Here is a 15,047-nt window from a genome sequence, read left to right on the forward strand (position 1 = left end):
TTACTCTTTTAATAACTGATTCAATGTATTACTTCCTAAATCAATGTATAATTTCTTTAGGAGTACTCTTTAGATTGTAATAAATGTAGGAGGTGAAAAGACTTTAAAATATTTTAATTAATAAATATTGAATTTATTAAATAATTTATAATATTTCAATTTAATGTTAAGGTAAAGTCGTAATCTAACTTTTGCCTTTTATATGATATGATAATGCTTAATGCATTTTCTCTTGAATTTTTAATATGTTGAGTCTTTTCTCATTTCAATCTTCATGTCTTAATTATAAACATAAGAGTTCATGGGGTTTACACTCTTTTTCCCTACAGCTATTTTACAACACTATAAAAGATTCAAAACATCCATACACAACAGAATACAACAAAATCTGCACCACTTTCCATATATAAGTGCCACAGGAGGAACTGCAAATATAGCTTATTTTGGGAGGCAAGTTTACACATAATCCCAATCAGTGACATGAAATAATCCCCCCCTTGCAATAGGAAACTGAGCATCTATTAGACCTATCTAATACTTCAATTTTAAGTCGTAGTATGTTTTTAGTTTTAGAGTTACAATAAGGTGAATAAACACTTCCTTTGGTGCTTATTCTCTGTTAAACTTCCCCAGTAAAGATGAGTACAAATCTAGTGGTCTCTATAGGATGCATGGTACTTCCTTCATTAATTTAGAATTACTGCAGGTCACTTGGATATCTTGGCAGTAAGTTCTCTTACCAGCTTTGCAGCAACCATTGCAGTCATGCCATCAACAGTATCACGCTGTGGGTTGAACTCAACGACATCAGCACCAACAACATCAGCTTGAAGGTTATGCAGTATGTTTAGAACATCACGGAAAGAGAGACCTCCTGGTTCTATATGAGATACTCCAGGAGCAAATGCTGGATCCATACAGTCAACATCCACTGAGATATACACGCCCTTCACACCTTCGCCAAGTTTCTGAATGTACAAGAATAATATTTAAACAATTAAGATTATCAATGAAGCAAATAAATAACGAAATTCCAGCATATAGACAATGGAAGACTAGCAGTTGCTACATTTGGTAAGTAACCGCAAAAAATGAAATTGAAGGGGATCATAGCTTATAGTAGGATATACAGAGACTGAGAAAGAAATATGAGAGTATTATGCATCTGGAATAGACTCAGCATACTCAGAATTCCTCAAGTGATGAACACAATTGCAAGTATATAATTTGGACAGAAAACACAAGAGGGTAAGGAAAAGGAAAGCGAAGGTAAAGAAATACAGACCAGATTCTCCAAAAATTCTCGGTCTTGGGAATATGTTCGCATTTCATATTGCTCCACACCGAACCTTTTTCCTTGTTCTCGGCCTTCTTTATTAATTGATCTGATTCCCACCTACAAACAAGATCAACTGTTCTGGTAAACAATTTGTATTGTTTATGCTTGCGGGAATAAGCTCCTTGTAAACCCAAAGAGTACATCATTATACAGCTTATCCTATCACAACAAAGATTGTTTCATAGCATAAACCAAGAAATAGCATACAAAGTTATACATGTTTAGCTTGTCTATAGAAAGAACTTATATTACTTGCAAAAGCCGTCGAGCATAACCACCCTCCATTATTCGTGCAAAGCTTGACGCATGTGAGTATTTGTTTCCTTCAAAGGCATGATAAATGTCAGGATGAGCATCAAGGTGAAGGATATCAATAGGTCCTCCAAGCTTTTCAGACACAGCTCTTACAACAGGATACGATATAGAGTGATCGCCCCCTAACACCAAGGGGCGCAATGGATTCTGAAAAAGTCAAATGGGAATTAAAATAAGCAAAAAATGTTAGAACTGAAGCATACAGGCCTTGCTAAGAAGAGAACACTTTGAGTAGACTTCCTAATTATGACAATATTTTATCCAGTCATCATAGTGTAAGAAATATTTCGATTCAGAAGCAAGGGGAAGTCATACAATAACAGTGAGTATTGATGCTTCATTGAATCATAGTTGGGCAGAAGATCTTTCATGCAACAAAAGATCTTTCTCTTGTTCACAATGAGATGAAAAAATTGGCAGGATTACTGTAGCACAGAGAAAGCACAATAGTTTGATGCCTTGACACATAGACATCCGTTAACAGTCTTGAGCAGGTCCTTCCAGCTTCAAAAATCATATTATGGATAAAAGAGCTCCTTTGAACAACATATGAGGTCATGAAAACAATTCACTTTTTCCTTTCTAACTTTTCATAGACATATGGATGAAGGCGAGAAAGATAATTTTACTCTGGTAACTCTGAACAATATAATGAAGAGATACAATTAAAGCCAACATTTCAGTATGGACTCAGACATTGTGATAAAATTTCTGCTTTTACTGGCTTTGGATGGGGAGATCAGGACTTAGAAGTCTGATATATCATTATAATAAAAATGATTTTGGTAAATTTCCTAATTTAGTGGGTGCAGGAGCCAAAGGCCTATGGTATTAGTATGCTTCCCCTGCAGAAAGGACACAAATACTTCCCCAGAAGTTATTACATAAATTATGGTTTACCTCGTCCATAACTAGCTTGACAGATTCACTTATGATACTCATCAACCTATCATCATCTACGCCTGAATCTCGTAACTCTTGAACAGGCACATCACCAACATCAGTTAAGATGCGTGGATCATCTAATTCTTTTCCTGCACAATAGAAATAACTGCATTGTTTTGTTTTCTCCATAAAGATGAACCAAAATCTCAACCAGAACAGATAAATATTGAATAGAATGAGTATAAAGCTTAACCCACTATTTACTGATTATTTGATTGTGATTGATAAATCCCTAAAACAAAATTAGTGTTTTGAAACTCATCTTGTCCAAAGTAAATAATGTGAAGAACAATCGTTTCAACAGATAAATAGCTTTACTTACCTTCCTCAGTTGTAGAGTTTGTACTGCCACACCACATAGCCTCTCGTATACGAGGAGGAGCAAATGCTGGCCCCTGGAGAAATGAAGAGTTATGTCCCAGAGGAACTCCAAGAAGAGACGTTGAGGCTACAGCACCTCCAAGAGCACGGACAAGCTCTCCCTATAAAAGTAACTTGAAAAGATCAGGACGGAAATAAATCACTCATTCACGTGTAAATGGTCTTATAGGAAACAATTCACTACAGCAAACCAGTAGGTCAATCCAAATGAGAACCAACAACTCTTAAAAGGTTGCTAATGTCTTGTAAGAGAATACCGAAGTAGCTGCTTGTCTTCTTTCTCTCCCTTCTCCCCTGACAAACCTATGTTCTATCTATCCTTAATCATGATGAAGAAATTGCCCATTATCATATTAGGATACAACTACCACTTGCCCATTTCATTTGTGTGACTATATTAAGTGACAATGCAGGGACACAGATCAGGCAGTAGGGAAACAATACAAAAATTCTTGAAATATCTCTGGTGCTGACAAAATTTTTAGTCATGCTTATCAATTCCAATCACATGTAGAACTTTCTTTTAAAATGACATTGACACTATTGTCATAAGTAAACTAATTTACATGAGAACTAGCAGGTGCTGAATTTATACACACCATCAAGGATCACCAAGATAAACCAAAAGAAAGCTTCCACATCACTGCTGTTAAGCTGTTAGTTCAAGAGCTTTTACACAAAGGTTCTACTGACGATAGTAATTCATTAATTAGTTAAATGTAGTAAAAGAAACGAACTAAGTGATACTAATGTGAAGCATGTCATTATGAGCCCCACTCAAAATAACATTCTTCCAAGCCATACATACCTTAAGTTTTGCTCTTTCACGAATAAGTGTAAGAGATGCCTCTATAACACGATTCTGTCCTTTTTCCACCAATTCTTTTGGAACATTTGACGCGTGCAATTTCTGCATATAATGGATTCCCATTCTTCCAGCACTCTTCATATTTGTTTATTCTGATTATCCTACAAAACCCAAACAAAATAAAATTAAAAAAAATTCCCCAGAAATCCAAAGCTGCAAAGTAGACAAGAATCCCAAAGAGGAACTGACTAGGCATGAGGTTACACAACAAATGAACCAGATAAAATAAGTTATCTATCTTCAATAGTACCATGTTTATGAGCAAACACAAATTACTCTGTCCTCTCCTATTGATATCCCCCAAAAGAGAGAGCACAATTTATTTTGCATCCTCCACAAGCATGCTAAGATTTCAAGCAAATCACAGGAAAAAGTCAAGAAGAGCTTGTCACCTTTGCATTAGTTTCTGGTAAAAATTTTGTTGTCTACAAAATTGTTAACATACTGAAAGGTATAGTACTGTTGAGTCATGTCATCAAACTACAACATGCCTAGTATAATCCCACAGGTGGGGTCGATAGTGTAGAGTGTACTCAAATCTTACTCCTACTGTATAGGTCGCTTCCAATAGACCCTCTTGCTCAAAGAAAGCAAAAGCGCAACATCTATTAAGACAAATGGAAAGCAAAAGGGAATCAAGAAGATTTTGCAGCGCATCTACCTGTGTAAACCAAAAAGGAAAAAGAAGATCCCAAAAAGGAAACTTTATCTCCTCAACCAAAACCCATGTCCATATATACAATTTCCAGTTCTTAGCTATTCTTTGGTTAATCACCAAAAAAAGGAAAAAGAAAGCAACTTTCTTTCAATTCCCATTATTATTTCCAAAAATGGTTTGATAAAAGAGTTAAACTTTTCTCAACAACCAAACAGAGTCCCACAAATAGTAAACCCAACAACAAAGGTACTCAAATTTGGGAATTATTAAAAGACACCAATAAATTCAAGAACAAAAGGTTAATTCTCATAAATTAGGTATCAAGAGAAAGAAAGTGATATATCATACCTACAACTGCAAGAAAGAGTGATGAGAGCAAAAAAGAAGGCAATCGCAGAGTTTAAGAAAGAGTTGAATAGAGGTAAAGAAGAGAAGACATGCAGTCGTTTTTAGCAGAGAATGGAGTATGAAAATGGAAATATTGTTAATAGGCAACGAAGATTAGCACAATTTACACGTAATCACCGACTGATTAAGCCAATCCATTTCTCTCGTGAAAGGGACATATCCAACCAACATACTAAAATAATAGTATAGGATAGCTATCTAAGTTTTTTCCTTAATTTAATGGGGTTGTAGGTAGGCGGGTATAGGGTTATTGGGTGGATCCGGGGTTGGATTGAAATCTAATAAGTTTAGGTTAGTTATAAATTACACCAATAAAATCGTGTTATGTAATAAATGAATTTATTCTTTATTGTTAAGTGTTGCTGTAAAAAAATAAGGGTATTTCAGATATAATAGGTTGACATCAAGAGCATTTTAGAGCCAAAAGGTAAACGAATAGTATTTTTATATCAAATTCAATAAAAATATTTTAGGTTATTTTCAAAATATTTTATAACTTTTTCACCTCCTAACTTAATTGCAAGCCAAAGAGTTATAAAGTAAGTTAATTATCTAATTGATTATGATATTATGGGTAAAGACTATGTCATAAATATTATTCTTGTAACGATAAAAATTTAAAGGACCAAATCAATGATATAGTTATTATTAATAACATATGTAAGGACGTATGACCTACGGGAATAATAGTTATTAAGAAAATATGTAAGGATGTATTGATCTATTGAAACTATTGATATTTCAATGTAGCTAAGGGGAGAAAAAAACTTTATGCATAATTTATCATGAAATCTAAACTATGCCTTCATATTTATGTGAGGTTTATCCAGCTTCAATTACAATTTTTAATTTCAATAACTTTCTATTATCAGTATACTAAAAAAAAAGAATTTAATAAGTTGCATTCAATAATATATTAAATAGCATTAACCAAATTCATGTAACAATCATCAAATACATAAAAAGAGCCATTGTTTACAGGGGCGGAGCTACAGTGTTAAATGGGGGTTCTAATGAATTCACTAGCTTTTACGTAGACCCTATATACGTACTAAAAAATCTTGTACAATATATGTAAATAGTGCGTGTGAACCCATAACAAACAAAGGTGAGTGGCGCAGTGGTAAGTGGTAAGCACGCGAGCAGCTCCGATTTCTTTGGATGGGGGGTCAAATCCCACCGTCAACTATTCAATTTTTCCAGATTTTTTATTTTCGATTAAAAATGTGCTTTGTGCCTATCTTTTACCTTCCTTTAATTCAATTTTTCCTATATAAATTTTTCTAAAAAAAAATTCAAACAATAAAACAGAAAATTGATGATTAAAAATAATAAAAATGTAGTGTCATACTCCAAAACAACATCTGACTATTAATTTCAAAATAGATAATTGTAAGTAACAAAATATAGTGTTATACTCTAAAACAACATCTCACTATTGATTTCTTTTGAAGCATTCAATAAAATGTTGAATTAAATTTTGTTAGGGTTCTAATTTTTACTACCGACTTCATTGCTACTGTTTGTTGTCAAAGTGCAGACCTCTGCCCCGGTAAGTACTATTTACTCCTTAGTTCCTTCTCAGCTCTCCCTTTTCTCTTTTTTTTTTTTAATTTATTTATTTGTCTTTACATTGTATAACAATTTATTCAAAGATCTTATTTTTAATCTTTGATTTTAGGACTGTTCTACGTATTAATAATTTATTATATTAATTAAGTTATTGTTTGCTTCTCGGAACTTCAACTTTCAAGGTAAGAGTGGCTCAATGTGAAGCAAGTAAAATCTTCCCTTTAGGTCCAAAAATATTAATGATGAATTTAATAATTTTAATTTTACTTAAAATAATATTTGAGATTGTAGAAAAAAATGTTCAAAATTTATACTAAAATATAACACTTATCTACCTTTTACCAAATAATATTTTAGAACTTTGAAATAAATAACTCAAATCTTCATATTAATAAATGAAATATTTGAAAGTATACCAAATGATGCATCATTTTTGTTTTCAAAACATAACAACTTGTCGAGTGCAATTGTAATGATATGCTTATATGTTTGTTGTTATATATATATATATATATATTTGTTTATAATTTAATGAATGTTATATTAGACTAATATGTTGTTCTGTTTTAAAATTTAGAACCACAAACATCAAATCCTGATTCCGCCTCTTATTGTTTACTATTATAAATATAGATACTTATGGTTCAAACAAATGATTCAAGTTTAGGCGACAAGGGATAAATAAAGACAAAAAGAGACCATTGATTAGTGAAGATGATAGCAAAATGACTTTGGGAATCAACTTTTTCCATTATATTAGGTAACTTAGTACAAAATTTTAGCATCATCATAAAGTCTTTGTGAATATATGTCGTTGTAAAATAAATGATAAGTCTCAAAAGATCTTGATATATAACCAATTGTGTACGTATATGTTAAGGTTAGTATTGATAGACTGCTTAAAGAACTCTATAACTTAGTTTTTATTCTTTTTGTATGTTTTAATTTTTAATTCATAACACAGAGTAAGTCATTTAATATATTATACCAAATTTATCATTTACAATATGTTGAGTTAAATTTTTGAGATAAACGTATAAAACACGTTTTTAAAACTAGTATTTAAATAATCTTAGGATAATTATCTAAATGTTGCATATTAAGAAAAAATATTTTCTAGGAAAAATGTTTTTTTGAAAAAATAGGTGTATCTCAGATTATTTTGTGTTTGGTAAGTTAGCCGCTTTATTTTTACAAGTTGGGCGAATTCAATTCCCAATGCCGTATCACACAGTTCTATGTGTCATTAACGCAATTGTGCGGCAGACACCCGCCCATTGGCCAACTTCTCTGTTAGGTGTTAACATCATCATGGTTAAATAACACATCCGTCCACTTTTAATTATCATAATTTTTAAAGTCAAACGATAACATTTTTTATTAATATTTTACGATGTGTTTTTGTATGATATTGATATGCAAAAAATTGAAATTTATAATACTTTTCGTATAGTTTTTGAATATCTAAATTTTTAATTTAAAATATTAAATTAATGTAATTTAATTTAACTTTAAAAATTAGTCATATTAATTTTCAAAAAGTGTAACATGACAATTAAAAGTGGACAGAGGGAAGTAATGAAGTCCACAAGTTGTAGGTGAGCTCCAATGGTCGGCCATCCATCCAAGCCCATGATGATGTTGTGCCTGATCCACTAAATTAAGCCCAAAGACTTATGAGACCAGAAATCTCAGACCAATTGAGGCCTGATATTATCAAAAAAGAAGAAACTACGTAAATTTCAAAATAATTAAGGTAAATTAAATAAATTCCACTAGTTTAGGTTTTAATTACTAAGATGTTCTATAGTTTCAACTATTACTTCCTCTAACATATTTCATATTTATGATAAATGAATTTGAATCCGCGAGATACATGTATTTGTCGAATTTTAAAATCGAGATACGTATTTCATTTGCTTAAGTTAATTGGTTGTAACTGATTTCCTTAATTAGAGGAGTAATTAAGAATTTTCACAATACATGGACAATTAATTCTAGAAACTTGAATTAATAAAATCCCTTAATATAGGCGAAAATCAAGGAGTGTATTTATGTTTAATTAATTTCATTTTATTATTCTTTGAAATAATAAATTCATTAATTTTATTACTAAAAAACAAAAAACATGTATATCTTGGTCACATAAGTGATTAATTTCATTTTATTACTCTTAAAATAATAAATTCATTCATTTGATATGTATGTATATATGGGCAAATTACAAAAATCACATATTTTTAAGGCAAAATTACAATTTATCCATTAAAAGTTTATAATTACAAAAATCCCTCATTTTTGCGCATCAGATTAGTGTATCAACGCTTATATTATTGTATCTCGCGCATCAGATTAATGTATCAGAGCTATATAAGTGCTGATACATGCACGAGATACAATAATATAAGCGTTGATACATTAATCTGATGCGCGAGATACAATAATATAAGCACTGATACATTAATCTGATGCGCGAAATACAATAATATAAGCGCTGATACACTAATCTGATAACGCGAAAATGAGGGATTTTGGAGATTTGTAAAACTTAGAGGGGATAATGGTAATAAGTAAACTAAAAGGTGGATTTCTATAATTTTTCCTACATATATATATATGATGTATCCAACAAACTAAACATGTATCATACAAGTATATTCGTATGTATTATTGAAGTATATTGTATAAATTTCGTGTATTTTCATATGTCTCTAGTATTAATTTCATGTATCTATTTATATGATATAATATTAATTTCATGTATCTATTTATATCATCTAATTTTAATTTCGTGTATCTTTTATATGTATCTAGTATTAATTTGATGTATCAAGTATCAATTTCATACATTATATTCAAAACACATGTATTTCGGATACATAGTAAGCATATACATGTAATTATATGTATCTAAATATAGAATGAAACTAAAACACATGAATTTAGGAACAAATCACAATAGTAGAGTATATGTCTTATCATTAATCCAAAAAAAAAAAGGGAAATTCTTTTCAAAATTCTTAATTTTTTTGGCTCTGAAGTTTTTTCTCATAGATACATATAGTTCAGATACATGACTCTTAACTAGATACATCTAAACCTGATGTGTACCCAACATTGTTGCACTTGATGTGTATCTAATTGTGTATTTGTTCTGTTAATTAAATCTTGGCGTTAATCTTCCATCTTGATGGGGTTGTGTCTCTATACTTAGATTTATTCTCAGCTTGAATGTTGGCGGATGAAGAGTCGATCACTGCAATAAGAAGCTCACGAATGAAAATAAACAAATAAATGTTGATTGATTTAGTATAATATTGTAATGTGTAGTACCTTTAACAAGAAGCATTCAATTTTGGAAATGATCAACTATTATAGTGTTTGAGAAACAACAAAATAAAAAAAAAATATAAAACCTAATTTGTAAAACTTTTAAAAATTAAACTTTAGAACATTATGAACTTTTAACTTAGATACAAAATCAATATACATGCAAATAATAAAATAATAGAAACAAATCTATATGTATAATGTTGATTTGAATTAGCAAACATGATTGAGAGGAAGAAGGAAGAAAGTATAAGAAAATGAATGAAGGAAAAGTGCAAGTGGACGTGGGGAGGAAGGGAACCACAAATGTGAGTAAAAAAAATTCATCAATTAATTAAGGAGTTTAAATTTAAGATAATTATTCAATATCATATTTAAGAGATTTGTGTATCTGATTAAATTTTTTAAAATATAGGATATAAATATTAAAAGTGTTGGTATGTGTAATTGTTTTAAACTAGAGGTAAATATAATATATATGATAGTAACATATGTGTATAATAGTTAAGTAGTTTTTCCAAATAATTATATGCTCATAACTCAATTCAAAGTAATTCAAGAAATACTCATTTTCTCTAAAACAAAAATAAAAAAATTAAAGCCCATAGCCTCATTCTTTTTCTCGTTTATTCTTTTTGTCCTATCATTGATTTCTTTTATTTCTTCTCATTTATTATTTTATTTTCTCATTTGTTATTTTTATTTTATCTTTCATTATTTTTTCATTTTTTCATTTTTTTTTTCATATTATCATTTATTCGAGATATCATTAGTAATATTTTTATTATTTCTTTTTTTGGTTAGTTTATCTTCTTTTATTTTTTTCTCTCTTTCTATATTTTTACCTTTTTAAGTAAATAACTAATATCTATATATATCCATTTACCACTATCAGATTTACCAAGTTATCAATTATGTTACTCGTTAGTCTTCACACATTCTTTACGTCTAGGAATTTCTCTCACGCTGACTAGCAGTTCTCCATGGATTTTCAAACCACCATGAAACACATAAATGGTTAATGAAGTGTGAATATTACAAGAGGATTCCTAGCACGACGTTTTAAAGATAAATTTGCAAGATTTGATTCTAGATTTATAGGATTTGATGGTCTGTGATTTGATTCTAAAGAAGTGATGTGAAAAATGTTTTAGCCGTAAAACGTGTTTTTGGCTAACGAATTATAAAACGTATTATGCTTAAAACCTTACTATTAGTAAGGTCTCTTTATTTAATGTCGTCAACACTTATATTTTACATGGTTGAATTTTTTTAAAATAAAAATATAACCTAAAACGTTACGAAGAAGTATTATTATTTTGGTGAATTGATTTTAAAAATGAGTCAAAATCCAATAAAATCTAATAGGAATCCTAACAAAACTAGTACAGTACTACTATTATTTTGGGGAAGGAAAGAAAACTGCCTTTTTTGGAAAATTAAAAGGTCATTAATTTTAGCTGGCATTATTTTTGGCAAAGTAAATGGGTAGTCGGATTCAAAAAGTGCCTTATTTTTTGGGTAAACATGCTAAAAAAAACTAGTTGTACTAGGAAACAACTAATTGAGTCATTACATAAAGAGGGAGGGGTTGTTACGACTCAAAGTCTGAATATGCACTCTGTTCCAGAATGGGAAACTAGGCATAATACAAATGATCCCCTAAATAACTAAAACTACTTGTCTCACTCTTGTCACATTCAGGGCACCAACAGATGCCACTGCTATGTATCGACAGAGAATTTTGGTTACATGGCAAGATCAATTGTTTCGGATTGAGAGGCCGACTTTGAAACAAATCAATTCAACAGACTATTCAATTTGGACGGATTTATTATTTTTCTATGTGGAGTGTTCTCGACTGCAACTTCGGAAAAAATCATGTCTATTTCACATAGTGTAACGATAACCGCCGCACTTTATACGCATTCCACATTGGCGATCAAAGCTTATCAACCACTAAGCAATTTCGTGTCTTTAGACCTCACAATTCAGTTCCTCTATTCGTCAGGTAATTAATTGTTTAATTTCGTGTAAGATAAATAATGTTTGTGAATATTTATAGTAACATTTGATTTTGACTTAGTTAGGTCAGGAAGTGCCAAAATTGTCAAGTTGAAAGAGCAACACGGGCAAGAGGATCCGAGCTTCCCATAGCTATACTAAAGCAACAAACTACTGGCTATGGGCAGCTGCTCCTGCTGCACTCTCGATTGTGGTCCTTCTAGTCATCGGATACATGTATCTTCAAAAGTAGAAAGAGGTGGGGAGACTGGAGTTATAAAAACAACCAGTGCAGTTCTTCTAGACTATCACAGTATTTGAATTTTCAAAACATGCATATTTGAAATAGAAAGCAGCATAGTTCAGCAAGAGTATCACAATATTTGAGTTTTCAAAACATGAATATTCGAAATTCTTCTACCGATATGGTAAAAATGACCTTTCATTTGCATTTTTGCAATGATGACTTTTCATTTTCCCTCCAAAATTGATTCCCCCACTTTCATTGGTTCTTCCACTTTCCATTTTCTCTTTTTATTTCCCATTCACACCTTGCTAAACCCAACAATCCCCCACATGAATGGGGAATGGCTATTGTTAAAACATATGCATGAAAAACTTGTGTGTCTCGTAAGTAAGGGTTAATCGCATCTGGATAAGTAGGTTTCCCTTTAAATTTTCCGTAGTGAACATATATCGGATATACTCGGTCAATCGGTAGATTTGATATCTTTGAACCGTCGAGCTTTAGTGTATACCTAGACAACATAAGTCACACAATCAACCCTTGAACTGTTTTTGGTTCTCATTGTTTTGTTCGTTTCAGCCATGAACACATCTCGGTTAATAAGTGCTTAGAGAACTGGCCTTACCGGATTCTCCTTGAAGCGGCTTACACTTCACACTTACATAGGTGGTTTCTAACTGTGCTATCCCGTAGATACACCATTTGATATACCCTGTATCAAACTTAGAAACCATTAAAAAGTCTTTATGCCTTTATCCTAGTTACTAAACATTGTCTCATCATGAGAATGGACCATCAAATATGTTTTGACAATGTTGAACCGTCATCTATGACTTTGTTTGATCTCCTTGAACCTAGATCTTGGGATCTCCAGTCTTCTAGGTAGAGTTACCGCCACGATGACTTGTTCTCGGCATAGTTCCATTCCTGTCGATGATCTCTCAACTCCCTCTAGTTAGGCCTTTTGTAAGTGGATCCAACACATTATCCTTTGACTTTACATAGTCAATTGTGATAATTCCACTAGAGAGTAGTTGTCTAACAGAGTTATGTCTTCGTCTTATGTGACGAGACTTCCCGTTATACATAACACTTCCAGCCCTTTCTATTGCAGCTTGACTATCGCAGTATATGCATATAGGGGCCATTGGTTTGGGCCAAAACGGAATATCTTCTAAAAAATTCTGGAGCCATTCAGCTTCTTCACCTGCCTTGTCTAAGGCTATGAATTCTGACTCCATTGTAGAGTGAGCTATACATGTTTGTTTGGATGATTTCCAAGAAATTGCTCCTCCACCAATAGTGAAAACATATCCACTCGTGGATTTCGTTTCAGTTGACCCAGTAATCCAATTTGCATCACTATATCCTTCAAGAACTGCTGGATATTTGTTGTAATGCAAAGCATAGTTTTGAGTATCTTCTAAGTACCCCAAAACTCTCTTCATTGCCAACCAATGATTTTGATTGGGATTACTTGTTTATCGACTCAGTTTACTTATAGCGCAAGCTATGTCTGGTCGTGTACAATTCATGACATACATCAAGCTTCCCAATACTCTGGCGTAATCCAATTGAGATTGACTTTCACCTTTATTCTTAACAAGATTAAGGTTCACATCAATTGGGGTCTTTGCCTTTTTGAAATTCAAATACTTGAACTTTTCAAGTACCTTTTGAATATAATGAGATTAAGACAATGCTAGACCGTTAGGAGTTTTGTGAATCTTTATTCCTAATATCAAATCGGCTACTCCTAGATCTTTCATATCAAACTTACTAGCAAGCATACGCTTAGTAGATTTTATATTGGCAATGTCCTTGCTCATTATCAGCATGTCATCCACATATAGGCATACAATGACTTCCTGACCCGTAGTGTCTTTAATGTAAACACATTTATCACACTCATTGATCTTAAATCCATTTGACAACATGGTTTGATCAAGCTTTGCATGCCATTGTTTCGGTGATTGTTTTAGTCCATAAATTGACTTAACAAGTTTACATACTTTCTTTTCTTTGCCAGGAACTACGAAGCCCTCAGGCTGTTCCATGTAGATTTCTTCCTCCAACTCTCCATTTAAGAATGCGGTTTTCACATCCATTTGATGGATTTCAAGACCGTATACTGCAGCTAGGGCAATTAACATCCGAATTGATGTAATCCTAGTCACTGGCGAGTATGTGTCAAAATAATCAAGATCTTCTTTCTGTCTAAAGCCTTTGACAACAAGTCTTGCTTTATATTTGTCAATAGTTCCATCATCTTTCATCTTCTTTTTGAAGATCCATTTAGAACCCAAAGGTTTGTTCCCCGGAGGAAGATCAACCAATTCCAATGTATGATTGCTTAAGATTGATTCAATCTCACTATTGACAACCTCCTTCCAAGAGGTTGAGTCGCTAGACAACATCGCTTCCTTGAATGTTTGAGGCTCACTTTCAAGAAGGAATGTTACAAAATTAGATCCAAATGAAGTAGCTGTCCTTTGACGTTTACTGCGCCTTGGACTCTCTTCATTGATTTTATTCTCTTTTGGTTCTTCTCGAGGTTGTTTAGACCCCCCACTAGATGACTCAAGTCTAGTTTTATACGGATAGATATGTTCAAAAAATTCAGCATTATCTGATTCCATTACCGTATTATCATGAATATTTGGATGTTCGGACTTATGAACCAAAAATCGACATGCCTTACTATTTGTGGCATATCCAATGAATACACAATCCACAGTCTTAGGCCCTATTTTACCCTCTTAGGTATAGGAACCTGGACCTTGGCAATACACCCCCACACTTTGAAATATTTCAAGTTGGGTTTTCTACCTTTCCATTTCTCATATGGAATAACATGTGTCTTCGTATGAGGCACTCTATTGAATATTCGATTTGCTGTAAGGATAGCCTCCCCCCACAAGTTTTGTGGTAAACCTGAACTTATAAGTAAGGCATTCATCATTTTTTTTAAAGTTCGATT

General features: G+C 32.2%; 2 protein-coding genes across 4 annotated transcripts in view; both read right to left on the minus strand.

Moving 5' to 3' along the window:
* Positions 1–15,047, minus strand: part of LOC125845218 (plasmodesmata-located protein 8) — a 181,762-nt gene that overhangs the window by 60,890 nt on the left and 105,825 nt on the right. The gene's annotated exons all lie outside the window — the stretch shown is intronic.
* On the minus strand, positions 562–4,970 carry LOC125845162 (arginase 1, mitochondrial). 3 transcript variants are annotated; one of them, XM_049524609.1, is made up of 7 exons: positions 4,855–4,970; positions 3,789–3,949; positions 2,922–3,081; positions 2,555–2,688; positions 1,592–1,801; positions 1,286–1,396; positions 562–968 (listed from the first exon to the last, which is right to left on the minus strand). In XM_049524609.1, the coding sequence occupies exons 2-7, from the start codon at positions 3,927–3,929 to the stop codon at positions 708–710; spliced, it is 1,017 nt and encodes a 338-aa protein (XP_049380566.1). In that variant the 5' UTR covers positions 3,930–3,949; positions 4,855–4,970; the 3' UTR covers positions 562–707. The 3 variants fall into 3 exon arrangements, with proteins under 3 accessions (XP_049380566.1, XP_049380581.1, XP_049380574.1); XM_049524624.1 differs by having other exon boundaries at positions 3,789–3,940; positions 4,855–4,897; XM_049524617.1 differs by lacking the exon at positions 4,855–4,970 and adding an exon at positions 4,125–4,199.

Source organism: Solanum stenotomum, chromosome 1 (assembly GCF_019186545.1).
Source record: "Solanum stenotomum isolate F172 chromosome 1, ASM1918654v1, whole genome shotgun sequence".
In the NCBI taxonomy this organism is placed as follows: domain Eukaryota; kingdom Viridiplantae; phylum Streptophyta; class Magnoliopsida; order Solanales; family Solanaceae; genus Solanum; species Solanum stenotomum.